The following is a 22,512-nucleotide window of genomic DNA, read 5'->3' as shown; positions in this document are numbered from 1 at the left end:
AGAAATCTTGAACAATTCCATGCTTCCAACTTTGTGGGAACAGTTTGGAGCTGGCCCCTTCCAGCACCAGCACAAAACAAGGTCCATAAAGACATGGATGGCAGAGGTGTGGTTGAACTTTACTGGCCTGCACAGAATCCTGACCTCAACCCACTAGAACGCCTTTGGGATAAATTGGAGCGGAGACTCAGAGCCAGGCCTTCTCATTCCAACAGTTATGTGACCTCACAAATAAGCTTCAAGAAAAATCGTCAGAAATCCACATCAACGCACTCCTAAACCTTGTGAACAATCTTCCCAGAAGTGTTAAAGCTGTTCTAGCTGCAAAGGGTTGAACAACGTCACATTGAAATATATTGCCAAATTTTGGCAATATAGTGTAATATACGTAAAAAAAAAAATGCTAGTTCAACTACAGTATTGGTATTATGTTGTTGGTATTATTCACATTAATATTTAAGAATGAAAATCTTAATTATCACTAATAAAAAAATTATTAAAAATGTTGTGATTTAGCTAAAGTGCTTTTTGTTTTAAGGTTCAAAAGCCTGTTTCTATAATTCATTGTTATGTTATCTTTTGAGAGATGCCTGCTTAATTTTCTTTCAGAGAATTGAGCTTCTTCATTGAATGTGAATAATTTATTGTAGATCTGCCTTAGGTTTGAATAACTTAGGGTTTAACAGTTGGGCTGTGGGGGACCCAGATGGACGGGTTAACCCAAGACTACATTCGTTCAAAAATGGCTACTGCTGGAACCAATACAAGTGCTTAAGTATATTATGATTAAGCACTGTTTGTTCTTCTCTCTCTCTCTCTCCACTCTCGCTAACATCCCCGGTACTCTTTATTGCCAGGGCAACAAACCTCTCTGCACCCAGGATGTGAGGCATCAATAACCCCCCCTCCTCCCGCTTTTCCCCCTCTCGTCCTGACGTTTCAGTCAACCTCTTGACGTAGTGATGACGTTTGACTTATTATTTCGTCTGTGAATTTGTCAATATTATTATTTTGGTAATTGACACGTACTTTGCAACTGAGAGGTATAGAAAAAGGATGTCACTATCATTTCCCTTAGCATTAATTTTGTACTGTGGTCACGTGGTTTGAGTCCGTGTCACGCCTATAGATCACACAGACGCTCCCACTTCTTCGCTCACTGAGAGAAAGAGAGGAGGAGGAAGGAGGACCTGAAGTCAGGATTTGACTTCCTTAACGTATCAAAGCGGAGTAAGTCTCGTCGTTCTTAAGTCAAACTATACAGTGCTTCTTTATTTGGCATTTAATTATGGGTTTTGGTGGAAGCGATTGATGTAATACTAAATATAAATATAAGACACTCTGCTGATCACAGATAACAGGTGAAAGCGCACTTCATTGGCGCAACAGTATCATGTATGTTGATGCCATTTCCCTCAGTAACGTTTATTTTGGTGCTGCTTCTGGTCTACTACAGTCTAGTAGCTCTAGAATACTAGACTGTTTGCCGTGTCTTTACTAATGGATTTTTAATCTCCATAACACAAGTCATAATAGATTATTATTTCACGGCTTCATGTAACTCTGTCAGCTGACACTTCCTGTTATGTATTTTCGATCTCTTCAGTTGGTAGAAAACATGTTGATTCTCTGCGTTTGACTTTTGCTAATAACCCAAATTTATGTTGCTTTGAAATTATTTTTTAAATAAAATATCAAATATACCGCCTGACAATTTAAAAAGTAAATCGACAATCCAGTGGTGCTGATAACGAAAACACAATTTAATTGATGAAGAATAACTCTCTAGTGATTATGAAATTAAATTAAATGGCACTTTGAGTGTCCAGCACTTTTCTGGACACTCAAAGATATGGAAGAGGATTAGAACGACTGGGCAAAAATAATTCTGACGTTTTTCTCAGAATTCTGACTTTTTGCATGTGGGTATTCTCTCAACAATTTGCACCTATCTTATATCTACTCTGGTGAGTACTTTTGTGTTATTTTTAATACAATAGCTTTAGTGTTGTCTTTTATATTAAGTAACTAATGTGTAACATAGGACTGTATTTGTTCTAAAAGTATGTTTTGAAAGTTGGGTCACTCTAATGGCCATGTTATTTGCATTAACGAGGAATTAGAATTAGAATTTATTGTTTGTCATTGTGCATATGTTCAATGAGATTTAAAGCCAGCTCCAAAACAGTGCAATGTAGGGAAATCTAAACAAGATAAACATAAATATGATGATATTTACAGTATTGAAACTGTTAAATTTATATATACACACATACACAGATAGCCATCATATAATTAGTTATGTAGGCATTCAGGATGTTAATTGCTTTTTTGAGTCTTTTTGTTTTGATATTGATGCATCTGTAGCGCCTCCCTGAGGGCGACAGGTCAAGAAGAGGAAGCCAGAGTGGGTTCTGTCCTTGGTGATGGACTTGGCTTTGCTGAGGCAGCAGGAGGTGATAAATCAGAGAGGACAGCCAACAATCCTCTGAGCTGTCTTCATGACCCTCTGCAGCCTCACACTGTTTATAACAGTACAGCTGCCATTCAATACTGTGATGCAGTACATACATCAGGTGCATGGATGAGTGGTAGAAGATCAATAGAAGCTTGGAATTTAGTTTGTGCTTCCTTAGTACTCTCAGGAAGTGTAGCTGCTGAATCTACTGTGATGTCTGTCCAGAAGACGTCAGCAGAAATGAGGACGTCAAGAAACCTGAAGGTGTGGACCCTCTCCACATTCTTAGCATCCTCCCTGATCTTCTCTAGATTAATGGTGAGCTTGCTGAAGTGCATGATGACCTTGGCTTTCCTGGTGTCCAGAGTGAGGTTGTTCTCTGAACCAGGCTGCCAGCTTCAGGACCTACTTTCTGTGAGATGAGTCCAACCACTGCGGAGTCATCAGCAAACTTGATGATGCGATTGTTGTTGTGGGCCGGGCTGTAGTCTTGGGAATACAGACAATACAGGAGGGAGCTCAGCAAACAGCCCTGTGGGGAGCCGATGCTCAGTGTGCTGGTAGAGGAGAGATGATGGCAGTCTGGGGTTGGTTGGTGAGGAAGTTCTTTGTCCACACACATGTGAAAGGATGAATGCCGAGAGTGACCAGTTTTCAGAGGAGTCTTTCCGGAATTATTGTGTCAAAGGCTCAATTGTAGTCTACAAAAAGCATCCGGACATAGCTATGCTGCTGCTCCATGTTCAATGCTGAGTGGAGAGAGCTACAACAATGGTGGAGATATCAGCGACTTATAGCCTGGTGTGGGTTATATATGTACCGTACCTTTCCTGATTTTCTCAAAAACCTTGTAGGTGCAGCTTATAGTAAGGTGCTCTCTATAGTCTGGAAAATATGGTAAGTGACATATTGATGAACTGAGCAAATACTTTAGATTTACACAGATACATTCTTGCCTAAAACCATCCACCCATCCATCCATCCATCCATCCATCCATCCATCCATCCATCCATCCATCCATCCATCCATCCATCCATCCATACATCCATACATCCATTTTCTGTTCACCCTTCGTCCCTAATGGGGTCGGGAGGGTTGCTGGTTCCTCTCCAGCTGCGTTCTGGGCGAGAGGCGGGGTCGCCCTGGACAGGTCACCAGACTGTCGCAGGGCAACACAGAGACACACAACCACTCACACACACACTCACACCTAGAGAGAATTTAGAGAGTCCAATTAACCTGACAGTCATGTTTTTGGACTGTGGGAGGAAGCCGGAGAACCCGGAGAGAACCCACCATGCACAGGGAGAACATGCAAACTCCATGCAGAAAGACCCCGGGCCGGGAATCGAACCCAGGACCTTCTTGCTGCAAGTCAACAGCTCTACCAACTGTGACACTGTGCAGCCCATTCTTGCCTAAACATTGTAAAAAAAAAAAAAAAAAATCAAGTTGCGTCACTTAAAGTGTAATATAACAAAATAATTTGCCACTCTTGACCGCCATTACCGCTTTGCCTGAATGTCCGGTTTGGACCTGCAATAAATCATGGGATGTGTTGGGCCATGAAGGATACACCAGAGCCATCCTTCAAATCATTTGAATTCGGACAGGCCTTGGTGTAAGCAGCCTACAAATCTGGCCTTTGAGGGATGCAGCCCATGAATTGAGACATGGCCACAGAGTCTACCCTCTCCAATTTTACCAGGATCTGGAGTCCAGTCCCAGCAGAGCAGAGTACGACCTGTCAGTTGCAAGCTGGCATCAAGTATTCCCGGGTGAAGTCTAGGAGTCAAGTCTCAGAGATAATCAAAATGTAACAGCTCCGAACATAACAATTTCCAATCAGTAGTAGTTCCAAATCATCTGTTTTATGCCGAGATTTCGCACTGGAGAGATATAAGCATGGAAGAGGCTCCAGCTGAAAGCAGCAGAGTGGAACAAACTCTTTTTAGCATAAAAAACCTGCTTATAAATGAGATTATGACTCTTTTTCTTACATCTGCACAGTTTAACTATATTTTGAGTGTTTGGTTGATCACTAACCTGCAAAAATAAAGAAAAAGCACAACAGCAATGAACACAATGTGTAGCATTTGTCATCCAGTTTGTTTCTGATGTGAGGGGTGCGTTTCTCAGTCCTTTCCTCCAAGCATTTAAAATAAGGTGTAAAATCTATCAGAAATAGTCAAAAAATATTGCAATTTTGCTACACAAAAAAAGGTGATCACACAATTATTTTGGGTGTACTACAATTTGGTACTGTTTACATTCAGATCCTCTGGTTGTAAGAACCAGGGATTGGGGGGATTTGACCACAGGGAGCGGGGGCCATTGCCCATGTCAGCCATATTAGAAACCAGCACTGTCAGAGATGGATAAGAAGCTGAGTACAGAGTCTAGTGACCACTTTGTGGTATGGTGAGGAAACAATCATCTCATCTTAAATGTGAACAAATAAAAGGAGATGGTTTTAGATTTCAGGAAAAATAAGGTTAAATCAAACACTATGTCTATCATAGGAGAAGAATCGGAGATGATGAATACCTCGATGTGCATCTGGACAACAGACTGCACTGGAGATGCAGCAGTGAAGCATCTATAAGAAGGGACAGATCTTAGCTTGAAGAAGCTAGTCATCTGCTTTAGTCAGAGCTAACCAAGAGGGACACATCTGACATCGTTTGTCTTTAGGCCCCGCCCGGGATATTCATGTTTCCAGCAATCAAAACTCTTTGAAAACACTATGTACTTCTCTTTTACTTCATATTCTTCACTGTAGTGTCTCTGATGTCAGGTTTCATTCCATTGTTTTGTTCAAGTTGTGTGTTTATCAATGTCTGCGTCAATGTCTGGATGTAAATAAATTCTGTGTATCTGTTTCTGGCTCTCAGACTATGGATGATTTAAGCCCTCGCCATGGTGGCTCTGTGTTTGCGGGGCTGGTGGGAGCGTCGCAGGTGCTCGGCCTTGTGTCCGTGGTTCTGACTGGGGTGTGGATGGGTCACTACCGAGGAGGTTTTGCCTGGGATGGTTCAGCTCATGAGTTCAACCTGCACCCTCTTTGCATGGTACTGGGCCTGATTTTCCTGCATGGCGATGGTGAGAAAACCCACACATGTTTTATTTTAGTCCACACAAAATACATCTCTTTCAACATGCCCTCATTTGATTGCATTAGAAGAATACTAAGAACATTTTAAGTGATTGAGGCCAGTGAATTGTCTCTCTACATGTTATTAACCCTTTAACTGTCACCCCAAATACTGTCACATGCAGGTCAATGGATCAATCGGACACATGGCAGTTAAAGGGTTAATTCAGCATGATTCAACAGTCCAACTATAGGCTATCCTTGCAAGAAAGACTGCTTTCTTTAAATCAGTCAGTGGTCATGGTTACACCTCACTTTGAATAGTAACTGAGTATATGAGGGAGAAGCTCCTCAGAGTATGATTGGGTGTGTTGCTGTGGTTACAGTCGCTAATGTCTGTTTAGCCTCAGGCTGCTGACCTGTTGAATTAGAAAAACAAAAACCAGATGCCTGTCAATCCCAAACTGATCGAGTGAGTCAGAATTTTATTGAAAAAAAATTATTGGCTTGTTCTGTGATGCTCTGACTGGTGGTAGAATATGTCAAATGGACAACTATTAGCTGTACACTCTATAAATCGGATCTCTATGAAATTGTGGCAGGAAGAAAGTCAAAAGAAGTTATTTTTGTAGTCTACCACACACCACGTACACGGCACAGCAAATAGGTAGAAGAATTTGCTCTGGTCAGATAAGAACATCAATACATATTTTGGACTGTGTGTAAAATTATACTGGACCCTAAAGGATGGTGAGGAACCACATAAGATAAAATTTCCCACATAGATTTCTGACCTCACTAGTTGTTCCTCTTGACTAAGTGATCTTATTTGGAACCCAGAAAATTAGTCAAAGTCAAAGTTTATTTATGTAGCACATTTACAACTGCCTCAGCCAACCAGCGTGCTTCACAGCACACAACATCCCTCCTTTTCCTTTTTCTCTTTAAGTGGTGTTCAAGGTCAGGGAGAATAGATGAGTCTTCAGTCTGAACTTAGACTGAGCAACTTACTGAGAAAGCTTAACAGAGAAGGCTCTGTCCCCTCTAGTTTTTAGCCTAGCTTTAGGGACTGCCAATAAAATCTGGTTTGTTGACCTTAGGCCTCTGGGTGGGCAGTAGGGCTGCAAGAGCTCACTTATGTAAGAAGGCCCCATGGAGTTTAAACACTTAAAAACAATCAAAAAAACCTTAAATTTGATCCTAAAAGGAACAAGGAGCCAATGAAGGTGCACAGAACTGGGGTAATGGATTCACGCCTCCTTGTTTTGGTCAGTAGAGGAGCTGCAGCATTTTGTATGCTCTGCTGTCACTGCAGGAAGCTCTGCTCCAACCCTAAGTACAAAGAATTACAATAATCCAAATGTGATGTAATAAATGTGTGGATAGTTCTCTCAAAATCAGGCAGAGGAAGATAAGTTTTTCTCTTATCAAGGGTCCTCAGCTGATAGAAAGTGGCTTTGATAACAGCACTAATATGCTTAATACATTTAAACATCGGATCAACAATCACACCCAGATTTTTTATGAATGGACAACAAAAAGAAGACAGGGGACCAACACTAAAATCCCAGTTTTTTCCATATTTAGGTTAAGAAGATCTACTCTTAACAATGCCTGTACATCCTGAAGACAATCCTGTAGCATAAATACAGCAGACTGGCTAAATTAGTTTTTTTTTTTTTTTTTACACTGTAGCACTTATTCAATTAATTTCAATTCAAAAATTATTCATTAGCCCCTGAAGACATTGTTGTCAGTCTGTAGAAGGTGCTCAGGGTTATCAGTGATGTTATTGAGTTCTTGGTACAATCTCCAGAGCTTCCAGAGCAGTCCCCAGGACCAAACCAACATCTGACTATTAGTAAACAGTTTTCAAACGTAATAGAAACAAGATAATTTTTCACATTAATCATAGCCCTATGTTCAAGAAAATGTCCTAAGAAGTAGATAAGATCAGACAGAATGAGCTGTATCAGGCTCCCTGCCCATCCTGAATGAACTTCAATATGATACTTTCTCTCGACATAGTTGGTAGTTACCCCATTTCAAAGATTTTATTTACTGTTTATCAGCAACTATATTGTAGCTCAACTGGCAATTGTCATTAATCTCATCCTTCAGTAAAATGCAATATCTGTGTAACAGGAAGGCTGGCCTCATACAATATTTGAACCAGTTATGGTAAAAATTCTTTTCTTCTTGTCTGAGTTTATGAACTAGTTTATGAACTTTTAATGTTTGTTTTTCCAAACTTTTTCATAAGTTGAGATCTCTCCAAAATCCACAAATGATTTGAGACTTCTAAGAGAATAACAGATTTTGTCGACCCTGCAGGGCGCACACTGCAGCAGATCCTGTTAATGCCTTTTTACTCAGACTACAAAACAATATGAATTATCCTGCTCAATCGTTTGGTGTCTGTAGCCCTTGGTAGTTTCACAAATGAGAATAACCACATTAGACCAACTGGTGCAGTCCTGAATTGCATTATGTCAATAAAGGAAAAGGTCAGTTAGACGTTAGATGGTGACTGTAATGGGGAGGCTGATGTGTGTAGTAAAGCCCCTGTGGCTTCCTCACCCAGACATTAAACAGAAATTGGAGCTAATGTAGTTACACTGGAAAGTACGTATACTATTCTACTCACAATCTTTCCTTCCTTTTTGTCAGAAGTCAACGTCCGATCTATTGACTTCTGACAAAAAGTGGACATACTGTAAGGAAAGGAAAATGTTCAAGCTTCTGGAAGTAGATCTCTTGTTGCATACAATTTTCACAAAAACGTTGCCACTAAATAAACTTAGACAAACCTACTCGTACAGATGCATCGTTGATTTATTTAATAACATAGTTGTTGTTTGCTCTGAAATGCAACAAATTCTGTGGCTATAACACCAATATATTTTGCAAACTTCTGTTTTTGTGATGACTCCTCAAATTTTCAGGTTGATGTGCAGAGTCACCTTAACATCACCATTAACCACACAACATCAGAGCATGTTGAACTGCAAGAGTGCAGCAGAAATGACATTTTCAGTGCATTTAATTGAAAGCAAGAAAAGAGAGCATTATTAATTATTAAAGTGCTTTCAATCTGTGAACACAAAAGCATTTTCACTTTGAAAAGTGGATGAAGTTTCATCCACTTTTGGTGTGTCGAAGCACCTTCAGCCTCTGTTAAGAAAAATAATTTTAGAAAATGTGGCACATTTTAGTAAACTCAGTTTACTAAAATCATCTCTGCCTGTAGCAATTAGGTAATACAATGCCCAACTCTGACATTCCTTTATCAAATTCTTCTCTGGACTAATTTATTTTTAGATTTATTTATAGATCAATATATTTCCAAGTGCATTCTTATTATTTTATTTATTTATTTATTTATAAGATATGTTTATTGTATATTAAGTCATATTTAAATTACAACTTATGTATATATTTTTATCAACTTTATATTGCATATGGTTAATTAAGGTGTACCAATATTTAACACTTTGAACTGAGTTTTAATATCTGGGGTTGTTTGACTTTATTATGGGTTTATTTATTTCTCTGTTAATCTTCTTAAATCAGTCTTGTTCCTGTCTTCCTTTAGTCTTAGTGCTTTTAGTTTTGTTTATTTCTTAGTTATTCTTTGTTACTTTAGTTTTATTAGGTTTCTTTAGTCTAGTTATTATTTAGTGTTAGAATTATTTCCTGATCCCCTGTGTAGTCTCTCTCGTCCCCTGTGCCAGGTTGCTGTGCCCTGGTCTAGGTCTTTTGTTTAGCGTTCAACCTCCTCAATTTCTAGGCTTCTCATTTTCAGTCACCACTCGCCGGATCCTCTTGTCTACTCCCATCTGTTCCTTGGTTCTCCTCCATGCCATGTAATAATACATTCTCCATGACATTGCAGTTTATTACGATTCAGTGATTTGGAGGCGACAGAGCCTTCACTGTTGGACATTTCGCCCCAGAAACATTGAAGTCATTATTGCTTCCTGAACGATATGACTCAATAAATATGGTTACAGTCCTTCAGTAGAACCAGACCCCTCTTCCTCATCGCTCCAAAACTGCAAATAATTTGATCAAATCTTTACTGAAATCGCTTACAACTTCCTTTGTTTTTTTTTATACTCAGTTTACTTGTTTATGGTTTGACTTACCCTCATTATGTCACAACACGATGCCTGTGTTTGACCCACTTACTACAGACAAAAACTGCAACACTCTGCAATACATTGTACACAAAAGTTTTTAATAATAAATATTTCTCACAGACGACTATAAATTCCAGAGAATAAAATCACTGCAGTTCATCTTTTTAAAGTGGTTTTATTATGTCAGGGACATATTAAAGTACTATTTATTCACCAATCAACACATTAAGTATTAATTGATTTCACTGTGTTCATGATAACTGAATCATCTAGTCACATTATCATTAAAAGAATTAGAGACTGCTTTTGAACCCTTAATGAATTGCTGTAGTGAACAGATGAGTGACTTAGGGACAACTGGGGCAAGTTCAGCCAAAGGGTACATTGAGTTACCCATTGTGTCTAGGAAATGGTAAAAAAAAAAATATTGCTCATGTAGCCAAATAATTAGGAGTAAGGCATAATTTAAAGACCTTTCTGAAGGTAAGAACCTCGTGAGTAAAGAGATTATTTCTTAAAATTAAAAATCATTTTTCACTTTTGAAAGTGAATTTACTCTATCATAAGTTTCATCATCAGAATTGTGCTTACGCCATAATAAGTTTTTTAATTTTATTTATTTGTTTCATATACCAATTGTTATGTGTATGAGTTAAAACATGAGGTCATAAACTTAAGTTAAAATCGTATCATTTGAGGTAAGATGGGGGATTTAATCTCACTTGTCAAATTGGTTGCATATACCTACTACTTGTATTTTGGATGTAGCATACATATCTTAAATATTAAATCAACATTCTGAATGTACATTATTACAGAGTGGACATAATGTGTCATGTATATAAGCACTAAACAGGTAGGAGAGCTGTTGGGTCTATTTTAGTTCCTAACCTGCAAGGAATCAACCAAAAACACAAATTGCTTTTCTGCAGAAAAGGGAAGCTGAGCCAGACGCGGAGAACCGCCGTCAAACACTGTCTGTGGTCAACTCCGTCTGCTCTCAGTCCCCAACTGCCTTTTATTATGACTACAAAGAAGGAGGTTGGCTTTTTCACACAATGGATCAAAAGACCTTTACTACAGGATGATCCGGAACCTTCTGTGGACATGCCCTTACAAGGACACGAGGCTGACCGTTACCAATCAGTTTCACAGGAAGCTAATAAAACAATCAGCCAGTGACCAGCAGCTGAAGACACAGGAATGTGTCAATGTTTCTAGCCTCCAGGCAAACATCCTAAAAACAGTTACTGATGTACCACAAAAGAAAGAAGTCAAACAAACAACACACAAAATAATAATATGAGTTTATTTAAAAGGTAATGTTTTTATAAGTAAATGAACCTAGATAATTTTTTCTAACAAGAGCCACCACAGATGTCCTGGAAACAGCCACCAAGGAAGTTAGAGAAACAAAGAATGCAAAAAGTATACAAAAGGACTCAGAAATGGTATGTAGCATTTTCAAATGCCACTCTCCAAACATTAAGAAAGAAACTATGATTCTGAATGCTATAGTGCTATAATATCGAAACAGTGATGTTTACACATATTCTGATTGTTGGAAAGAATGCACAACATTCTGAAATACATGTAAGTTAGCGACCAAACTAAGTTTGCCTTAATTCTAAATATGAAAAATTTTTCATTTTACCCAAGTCTCTCCTGCAAAACTGAAAACATTATGACTTTGGTATTCTGAGAGGTGTTTGTTTTGTGTACTTGGCAGCAGGGCTGTCATCAGGAGGCAAAAGCTGCCAGTGTTTTACCTGATGGGGTTCAGTGTTGCTCTTTGTAATAATTACAGTCTCAACCAGCAACCACACAAAGAGAGATGGTTGCTGATTAAAATAAGTGTTGTGAAGTACATTATGATATCATCTAAATGGCTGCCTTGTATCACTAAATAAACCCTGATGTCTGACTTGTTCATCTCCACAGCAACTCAGCTGCAGACTGCTTTAAAAATCAAAGTAGCTCAGAAGGGCTAACTATGCTAGCATAGATTTAAATTGGCACGGTGGAGATAAAAATAAGTGGATATCTTCTACATACAGCCATGAGGTCAAAAAATTATTGAAATGCAAAATAAGTTGAATAAAAAAATAAATCATTTCATCAGGGTTAATATAAATACATGTATGCACCTCAAGTTTGAGTAAAACCTTCACATTTATAGATATGAACATTGGGACATTTTGATTTCTTGAATTGGGGGATGTTTGGTTTTCCATACATGATGAGCCTCAAACTATTGGTTCAGAATTTTCCCTAATTCCTTACATGACGTTTTTAGATTGGAGCTCTGAATGCTCTGAGCATTCCTTTGAAGATGAGGTCATTTGTGCTGCAATGAGCAATGAGCAATCCCTTTACAACCCATATGTGAGGTTGTGTCTCATCCAAGGGAATAGTCTTCCACCCAGTTCAGCCCAAGGTCACTGCAATGAGTAACTTCAATCTAGAACCTTTTTCCAATAATCCAGGCATAACGCGATGTATGTTTGGTTTATCACTGTTGCCTAATGACATCATAATTTATCATGCTGTAAACACAATCAAGTTTATTTGCACAGTACATTTCAGCAACAAGGCAGTAGAAGGGGCTTTACATCACAGAAACATAAAAATACAAAGTCATCAACAATTGAAGAATTACATTTTGTCAAGTGTCATCCTTAAATATAAAAAATATTGGTTAATGTTTCATGTATAATGTTTCAAATGCAACTCTAAACAGGTGGGTTCTTAGTCTAGATCTAGAGCTGTTTAGGCAGAACTGTGAACACATTGCAGTAAGTGATGCAACTACAGATAAACGCATGGATGGGTTCGTCTGGTTCTTGCTGGAACATTAGTGTTTTAACCCTACAAATGTTTTTCAGATGATAGAAGGTCACCTTTGTAACTGTCTTTATGTGGCTCTGAATGTTCATCTCAGATTTGAGCCTGAGCTCTAGTTTCCAGCTGTAGTAACTGAATTGACTCTAGATATATGACTCTAGATCATTCCTCTTTCATTCCCAAAATATTAATGTCAGTTTTGTTTCTGTTCAGCTGGAGACAGTTATTTCACATCCACACATTCATCTATTTTAAGTAACTGTTCAGTACCTGGAAGGTTCAGAGTCACATGGTGACATCATAATGTGATGCTGATTACATGCTGCATAGTTATAGTAACTAATCTTAGGATTGAGCCTTGGGGTTCCCTTCATGTAACTTGTCCTTGCTTTGATGAGGTGTTTCCTACTTAAATAAAGAAATCCATTTTCTATAAGTAAGATTCAAACCAGTTGAGTTCTGGACTGCAGAGTCCAACCCAACTCTCCAGTCACTTCATTAATATGTCATGGTCAATACTGAGGTTTAACAGAACTAGAACTGTGGTTCTTCCACAGTCTGTGTTTATATGGATGTCATTGAACACTTGACCAGGCCAGTCTCAGTACTGTGGTAACCATGGAAACCAGGCTGAAACACGTCAAAGTGGGAAGCTATTTAACTGTTGAAACAGCATTTTTGATCATTTTAATGATGAATAGGAGGTTGGAAACCGGCTTGTAATTTTGTAGTAGTAATTTGTTCAGATTGTTGTTTTTTTTCTATCAGTGGTTTGATAACTACTGTTTTAAAGCCTGAGGGAAAACACCCAATGAGAGGAATGAGTTCACTATTTGGATTATATCATTTGCGATGACAGGCAGAACTTTCTTAAGAAAGGTTGTAGATAGGATATCAAGACAGCAGTAACTTGAGCTTAATTGATTTATAATTTCTTCTAGGCTTTTACAGCTAAGTAGTTGAAATAAAGTTATTTTTTCTGCTTTATTATATCTGGTCATAGCATTGGTACTGGATTTAGTGTTGATTGTCAGATTAATTCTCTGTTTTTCTTATTTTTTCTGCAAAGTACAATTGGCAAATTCATTGCAGGCCTCGTTTAATTGCAGGTCAGTCACTGGAGGGTTTGTGAACCTGTCAACTGTTGCAAATCAAGCTCGAGCATTGTTAGTTTTTGTTTATGATTTCTGCAAAAAAACATTTCCCTTGCATGGTTTAGTGTTGAGTGATAGCTATGCAGTTTCTTTATAGATTTCATAATAAACATGAAGTTGAGTTTTATGCCATTTACGTTGGGCCCTACAGCAAGTTGTCTTGTAGATCTGTTTGGTCATTTCTCCATGGAGACTTATTTCTATCAGACACAACCTTCACGTTAATGGGGGTGATGGGATGGGTCAGTATCATCCAAGGTTTGGTTCAGGTCATAATTTTAAACTTCTTTGGGAAAATTGCAGAAACTCAAAGATTAATGAAAATTATGCAGCAATTACAAACATTAATTTTTAATTAATTACTTTGTAATTAACTACCTTTTTCATCTTTTTAGATTTTTTTTCTAAAAAGGTAGATTAAAATGTTGAACCTGCAAAACAAAGGGTATTTGTTACTTCCATAACCAGTAAAGAAATACAAGCATTTATATCCATTAGCAGCTATGATAAATTTGAACTATTAATGTTATTCACACCTGATGAAGACCTGTTTCTCTCTTTTTAGCCATTTTAGTTTACAGAGTTTTTTGTAATGAAGCAAAAAAACATGTGAAGCTGCTTCATGGCTTTATTCACCTGCTCGCCCTCATCATCAGCATCGTAGGTAAGAGAAAGTTGATTCAATAAACTTTAACATTGTAGGGCAAAATCATTACTTCCTGTCATGAAGCTGTCCTGTAAAATATTGTGTGTGTGCAGGGGTTGTAGCTGTGTTTGACTTTCACAGAGCAGCCAAGATCCCAGACATGTACTCTCTTCACAGCTGGTGTGGCATGGCCACCCTAGTCTTCTTCTGCTTACAGGTAGAAATGCACACACTCACATGCTTTCAGTGCCTTGCAAAAAATATTTCATTGCTTTTGACTCTGAAAATGTGTACTCTGACAAACATAAATGTATAATCATGATTCATGGTATTAGAATTACATGCCAAACTTTTCAATTTATTAGTACATCTATCAAACCCCCTGCAGTCTTACACCACCAATTAAAATAGTGTACAACTGATTTCTTTTTGTAGTTGTCCAATGACACTGATCACAAATGACATCAAACATTTAGAACACTGATTGCCAAGGAGGAACTTGGCAATTAGTTCTTTCTTTCCACACACTCTGAGTCCTCTGCATTTCAACCATTGTTTAAATTGCTCCACACTGTATGAAAGCAGGGATTCCCCCAGTGTATTACAAGCCTGGTGCCCCGCCATTCTTTACTAGCTGCCTCTTTAACTCTTTAATACTTTTGCTTGCATTAATCTGGAGGCAAGCATCTCTGTGACTCTGAGCGTTTCACTGCCAGAGCAAATTTACTCCTAAAAGATAAATTTATAATTTATGCATTTAAAGCTGGGAGAACAAACCAATCACATATCTGACGCCTCTGCACATTGCCTCTCTCAAAGGATCCGCACTGAGGCAGCAGCAGCACTCATCCTGGACACAGGCTGTCCTGTCTGGATATTTACATCAACCCCCTGTGTGGAATTATTTTTCTTTGGCGAACTTCACATCAAGGTGAAAGTTTAAAACCCACTGCGTTAGCTCTGGTTGTGCAGCTCTGAACCGCAGGAATAACTTGTAGAGGAGCGCGTCGAGTGAGCGGTGAGAATGATTTATCTTTGTGGGCAAAGAATTATGTGGGGGGTTTACATCTCAACACGTTGCCCAGCGTGTGGCTCTGTCCCTGTAAAGTTTATGTATGCAGTCCCAGTTGGCCGGTGGTTAATGAACAAGCCCTTCTGCTCTTTCCTAGTAGTCACGCTTCACACTGGTTTCATATTATATATTTTTTTATTATTATTTTTTCCGGTTACACGATGCACCAAACCATAGCAAATGCTTGGTACACTTAGTCAGCCAGAGTTAATGCGCACAGCCCATGAAGATCAGAAAAACTCGTCCCATAAACTTGAGCAGCCAGAACAGTTTCTGTGATGCTTGTTAAAAACTCAACAGACACAAAATGGAAGAGCTACTAAAATCACATTAGCAGCATTTAATTAAATCTCGAGTTTGATGCGCAACTCTTAGTCCGCAGTGCAGTGAATTTAACTCATCATGCAGGGCCGGTCCTAGGCTGTATGAGGCCTGGAGCAGAATCTGACTTGGGGGGCCCTCTTGCTGCTACTAACACCAGCACCTCTAACAGCTTCTGTGTTAGTTTTAGTGAAACGTGGGAGAATGAGAAATGGCCAACCTAAAACAATAAGTTATAATTGCAGTTTACTAATTTGTTTTTGTGAACAAACAGAGTTTAAACTCAAAGATTAAACTCACAGCATCAGATTGATTGTTACTATGGTAACAAAACAATTTGTTCTTTGAACTTTTATAAAGTAAAGTTGCCATCTCCTTAAAATCTTACATTTAAATGTTAAACAATTTAAAATGTTTTAATTTATGCTGAAATCATTAAATCAAATTAGTAGCATTGATGATCTCAATAAACAAATGTTACCTTTATTTATCTATGGTCTGGCCCCTGAAGACCTGAGGAGCCTGATGGAGCAGCTGACCTAATGTGCATTAAACAGAAGTGCAAATAATTTATATTCATTTTAAGTGTATATTTGATTTGTTGTTTTTAAGACTAGTTGTGGGTTAGGTAGCATTTCACTGGTGATGTTTTCCTGTAACATGTAACATACCCAGTAGTATTTTTACTTTTCCTGTCTACTTAACATCTTTTATTAACAAAAACACGGTGGATCGCCTCTGTCCCCGATCACTGGGCTTAGCAAGTTTTCTGGAAAGAATATTGAAACAAATCTCCCGGGTCATCTTCCAGTGTCGCTATTCTTTTTGCACTTTGTTTGTCCGAACATCCAGCAATAGTGACATCATTTGTGGTCAGTGCCATTAAAATCTTGAAAACAAAGGAACACTGCAGACAGGGTTCTGTTTTCAATTTGCTGCAAGCCGTCTAGGAACCATATCTGGAACATGCTGTATGTTGTTACAAAAAGTGAACTTTCTGATCTCATGGCAAAATGCAATTTTCCAAAACCTAATTCTCCATTTCACACTGAATACACCATCGCCAATTGGTGGAAAGTGGGGGTACACCATGAATATAATAATTATACATATATAATTATTGATTTATATGTAATATATAATTAATGTTTCTATATTATGTATTTAGAGACGAATGGGTAAAAGATGCCAGTATTTATGTTCATAACTAGAATAAAAACACTACTACATAATTACTGGCTGCTATTGTCCTAAATTATTAAAGTGCTTGAATCCAACACATTTTTAAGATTTTTTTTTTTTTCCTTCCACTTCACAATGAAAAAAATGTTTGTTTCTTGGTTGTATCATCACAAAATGTGAAAATATTCACGAATGTTCTACCAAGCACTGGCCTACATACAATACAGCTTAAAAAAAGAATACTTATTATTTATGTGTCTGTTTATCCCAGTGGGTGTTAGGTTTGCTGTTTTTCCTTTTTCCTGTTGCATCGTCATGGTTACGAGCCACATACCTGCCTATCCATGTCTTCTGTGGGCTCACTCTGTTGGTAATGGCCATCGGGACGAGCCTGCTTGGCATCACAGAGAAACTCCTGTTCAGCATTACGTAAGTCTCTGTTGGTCTGTGCCAATAATAGTAGGCACTGTCTTTGATTATAGAAGTTTTTTTTTGTTTGTTTGCTTCTTTTTTAAATAATCAAGATCCTTTGATTGCATGACAACCCCAGAGCGCCTCCGGGTAAAACCTGCAGAGGGAGTAAGTGTTAAAGATTTGTGCAACACACAGTATTTAAAAGCAAGAGATTTAAAAAAAAATATTTGAATAAGATAAGATAATGTAGTAATTATCCATCCATCCATTTTCTGTTCACCCTTCGTCCCTAATGGGATCAGGAGGGTTGCTGGTTCCTCTCCAGCTGCGTTCCAGGCGAGAGGCGGGGTACACCCTGGACAGGTCACCAGTCTGTCGCAGGGCAACACAAAGACATACAAGACAAACAACCATGCACACACACACTCACACCTAGGGAGAATTTAGAGAGACCAATTAACCTGACAGTCATGTTTTTGGACTGTGGGAGGAAGCCGGAGAACCCGGAGAGAACCCACCATGCACAGGGAGAACATGCAAACTCCATGCAGAAAGACCCCGGGCCGGGAATCGAACCCAGGACCTTCTTGCTGCAAGGCAACAGCTCTACCAACTGTGACACTGTGCAGCCCTCTATGTAGTAATTATAGAGACCCAAATATCAAATTACAACAAAGTGCTCAAAAATATGCCTTAAGCAACCAAAATTAATATATTTTGACAGTTGAAACCAGTAGCTTAAATACGCTAAATAAAATGACACATGTGCATTTTATTTTTCATTTTAGGTCAATTAGGATCATCAAATTTTTTCTATTTCCTAAATACCAGAGTAATGTGTGAGAGAGATTTTTTAAGGCAATGTTTATTACTTTCTTAAAAGGAAAAAGTTTATTTAAACTTTACGAGTATTTGGGGTTTTTTAAAAACCAAAAACCATTGAAGTGCACCAGTCTTTTGTGCAGCATAACAGCCCCACTCCATAATGCTGCTACCACCATGTTTCACAATCAAGATGGCGTTCTGAGGCTGTCAAGCCTCCTTCTTTTCCCTCCAAACATAATGATGGTCATTGTGGCCAACCAGTTCAATATTAGTTTCATCAGACCACAGGACATGTCTCCAAAATCAAAAGTCTTATTCCTGTGTGCATTGCAAAAATGTATCTGTCTTTTATGTTTCTTTTAAAGTAACGGCTTTTTTCTGGCAGAGTGGCTTTTCATTTTATGTACTTGTTGATAAAGTTCTCGTTTCACGCTCTGGACAGAATTTGCATACGCAGCCAAGGTGTTGAGGGGATCCATTATGGTGGCCTTAGGATCGCATCTCTGCTTTTTGTGGATGATGTGGTCCTACTGGGTCAGCTGAGTCAAAAACTGAAGCTCCTGATTTACCAGTCGATCTACGTTTCCACCCCTATCTATTGTCATGAGATTTGGGTCATGACCAAAAGAACGAGGTCACGGATACAAGCGGTCAAAATGAGTTTCGTCCCCCGAGTGTCTGGGCTCTCCCTTAGACATAAGGTTCTCACAATACGGGAGGGACTCAGAGTAGAGCCGCTGCTCCTTCACGTCGAGAGGGGCCAGTTGAGGTGGTTCAGGGATCTGGTCAGAATGCCTCCTGGACGCCTCCGTGGTGAGGTGTTCCAGGCCCCTCTCACCAGGAGGAGTATATTTCACCCTGAAACAATGTATCACTGACCTTCCATGTCACACTAATATATGATTGTGTGTTGGTCTGTGACATAAAATAAGTAAAGCTTTAATGTGAAATGTGAAAAAGTTAAAAGGGCGTGTTGCTGACTTACTGCATGCCATCTTCACTATATTATAGTTTTTGTTTCTGTTCACAGGGATGCATACTCTCTGTTTGCCCCAGAAGGGGTGCTGGCCAACATGTTGGGGATTCTGCTGCTGCTTTATGGGGTGCTGTTAGTTTACCTGATCACCAGAGAGGAGTACAGACGTCCCCCAAACCCTGAGGAAGAGTCTCTATCTGTCCACTTCAAGAACCTGACTGAGGGTGGGGTGCCACCAACACCCTGAAGCTCCAACTGACACTAACACATCTGGACCTTTCTCATAAAAAAAACAATGTTTGTGTAAGCTGTGATTTTTACAAAGCATAAAATAATGAACAGAGAGCAGTTATGATTTACTCTATCCTGAAAACAAAACTCATTTATTTTCACTTTCCTCCCAGCTACCTAGCTTTATCTAAAATTGTGTATTTGTGCTACAGAATATGAATAATGCATCACACAGAATGACTGAAATCTCAGAAACTACATTTGTGAAAATAGCAACAGTCGGTGCTTAAAAAGAAAGTAGTATTAAAGATGAATTTCAAAAAGATATTTATTTCCCTGTATTCATCAAAATCGGCTACTCCAAAGTTTTAGAAGAGATCCCCAAATCCGTACTTTATTCAAGACAGTTTAATTTTAAATATTTTCTTGATTTGAATATAGATTCAACTCAGGAAATATGACAGGATTCTGTCTTTATCAAAGCAGTTATACTATAAACAGATTAAATACATCGCTCAGTAATGACAACAGCAGCAGAAAACACAATAATAAGAATATTATGAAAATCAATCAGGACAAGAAACTTTATTTCCTGCTTAGCTGTCAATGGGGAGCGGTCATCTCATAAATTCTAAGAGGATATGTGGTGGTACGCCACTGGGGCTTTGAAATTCATTTTATGTTTTATACACTCCACACAGCTATTAAACATAAATGAGAGTATTTTCATATATTGGGATTCAGAATTAGGGGTTCAGCCAAGGCACCATTCTCAGAACTTCCTAACTGCATGCTGTCAGTGTTGTGCCCAGACTGGGCAGACACTCATTTGCTGCAAAATTAGCCTCTAATGAAAACCTAAAACACATATTTTCCTAAGCACAAATCCATAATCTCCAGTTTGAAGTGATGAATAATATATATGGAGGAATAAGAGACATTCTTCCAAGTATCTTACTTATAATAAGTAAGATACTTGGAAGAATAAGTATCTTACTTTTACTTGGTATCTTAAAAACATCAGATGTTTTTCAGTTAAAAAAAATATAATTAGTTTGACTCTCACTGGCCTTTGTTCCAACAATTTCACTGAGAATCAACACAATTTATTGAAACCAACCTTATGTTGGAGCTAAGATGTACAAAATAAATGTTAGAGCATGAAACACAGAGCTTTTTCCTTCTGTTCAAATAGATGCACAATATGCAACATGGTCTTATAAAATCTAACTTCAAGATTTGTGTATTTTAAAGATGGCTACATGAGATCTATTGAACATGGAGCTCCAACTTATTATGACTACTTTGTAGGAATGGTTTTATGGAAACACTTTCAGGTTTAAAACCTTATCTTTTTAAAACTTTGTAATATCAGTAGCCACTATATGGGTATGTTGACACCTTTAAACTTAGGGTTGTCTTTTCAGTTCTACATGCCATTGAATGTGATATATGTCACAGAAATTCAAACACATAGTATATGGAAATGAGTGAGTGCCAAGTAACAACCATTAACAGCATTGAAGGAAACCTGAAACTTCCTGCTTCATGTGACTTTTAGAGTCAGATTTAACCGAAACAGTTATTCCTGTCTTGAAGCTCTAAACTTGACTGTTCTACGAAAAGTTCTCTGTAATTAAGTTTTGGCTCTGTGGTCACTGCTTTGTAAATGTTATACAGTACATACCAAAAGTTTGGAAACACCTAATTGGTGTGTCTAATTAGGTGTGTCCTAAATCTAAACAAACAGACAAAAAAAAAAAAAAAAAAAAATCACAGAAAATCTAAACTTCAGTCTGGAATGGAAACTTCAACAGTAAATAATATTTAGGTTGATTTACATTTGATGATATCTTACACCTCACAGGGTGCAGAGGCAAGAGAGCACTCCAATACTTCAATGGAAACTCAGCAACAGGAGTCCACAGTGAGGGGTCACCAAATTAGGTGACACACCAAATCAGGTGCGTCTAATTGGAAGGACACACTTTGAATTCAATTAGAAGGTGTGTCCTTCCAAACTTTTGGAAGAACACACTTCTTCCATTAGAAGGTGTGTCCAAACGTTTGGTCTGTACTGTATATGTTTTCTGATGAAACACAATTAGGCAGAGAGTCTTGCTGGTTATTCTAAACACAAATGAGCTTTACCTACTTTACCTACTTTATCTTGCCAAATCTCCACTGCTGAATGTTGTTAATCTTGATGTTCCTCTTAACATTGTAACTGTTCAAAAAGAAGTCCTAATCTCACTATGTAAAATAAAATGTGTGTGAAATGACTTGACTCTTTAGATGCAATTTAGGATATGATAAATTTTAAAAAAATGCATTTGAATAAATGTGTTGTGAAGAATGTCCACATATAAGGCATTATTGGCTTATCTGGGACATACCATTAAAGGGACTTGACAATATAATGAGATAGCATCCTCTCATTGTAAATTATGAAAATTCAAAGATGAAAATTAGCATTTACAGTATTTTGTGCCCAACCTGCTGTCTTAATGAATCTGAGACTGTTCCAATAGTTAAACTCTACCTTTTATGTTTGAGCTCTCTGAAACCTGGTGAAGACATGAGAGTAGAACAGATTTTTAAAGAATGGAGACCATAACCTTCATGGTGTCTTTGACCCTCATATTTAGTGTGCATACTGAGAGGGAGAAAGAAACCCTAGCAGACAATCAGTTTGAAAGGCCTTCTGCTCCAACTGACCGTGGGTTTCAATAGACGGAGCAGACACACTCATAACAAGAACACAAAAGCCCTGGATTAGAGGCCATTATTAGTTATATTAAAGATAATAAAAGGCCATCATCACTAATTAGATTGCAGATCACATTTTATTACAGCATGGACATGTGGCAGTATGTTAACACACACACACACACACACACACCTATATATATATACATATATAGATATCACTGTTCAAGTGAGTTGTTCCATTTAGTTCTCTCACTGGTAATGAGTGGAAGTGTTCCAACTGGACAGTTTTCAGTTTAGCTTTAAAAATGTGTTGAAGCATAACTTTCCCAACCGGGAGCTCCTGAGCAGTATGAATTATTACTGACAGTGGTCAAAAATCCTCTACACACACACACACACACACACATATATATATATATATATATATATATATATATATA

The 22,512-nt window shown here is 38.1% G+C and overlaps 1 protein-coding gene across 1 annotated transcript; it reads left to right on the top strand.

Moving 5' to 3' along the window:
• Nucleotides 1–1,118: 1,118 nt before the first annotated feature.
• LOC122821443 (transmembrane ascorbate-dependent reductase CYB561) lies at nt 1,119–21,639 on the top strand. The gene is made up of 6 exons (XM_044099375.1): nt 1,119–1,230; nt 5,354–5,561; nt 14,259–14,357; nt 14,453–14,556; nt 17,186–17,343; nt 19,184–21,639. The coding sequence occupies exons 2-6, from the start codon at nt 5,357–5,359 to the stop codon at nt 19,374–19,376; spliced, it is 759 nt and encodes a 252-aa protein (XP_043955310.1). The 5' UTR covers nt 1,119–1,230; nt 5,354–5,356; the 3' UTR covers nt 19,377–21,639.
• The last annotated feature ends 873 nt before the right edge of the window (nt 21,640–22,512 follow it).

Source organism: Gambusia affinis, linkage group LG19 (assembly GCF_019740435.1).
Source record: "Gambusia affinis linkage group LG19, SWU_Gaff_1.0, whole genome shotgun sequence".
Taxonomy (NCBI): domain Eukaryota; kingdom Metazoa; phylum Chordata; class Actinopteri; order Cyprinodontiformes; family Poeciliidae; genus Gambusia; species Gambusia affinis.
Note: the sequence above shows the minus strand (reverse complement) of the source record. Positions and strands in the feature narration are given on the sequence as shown.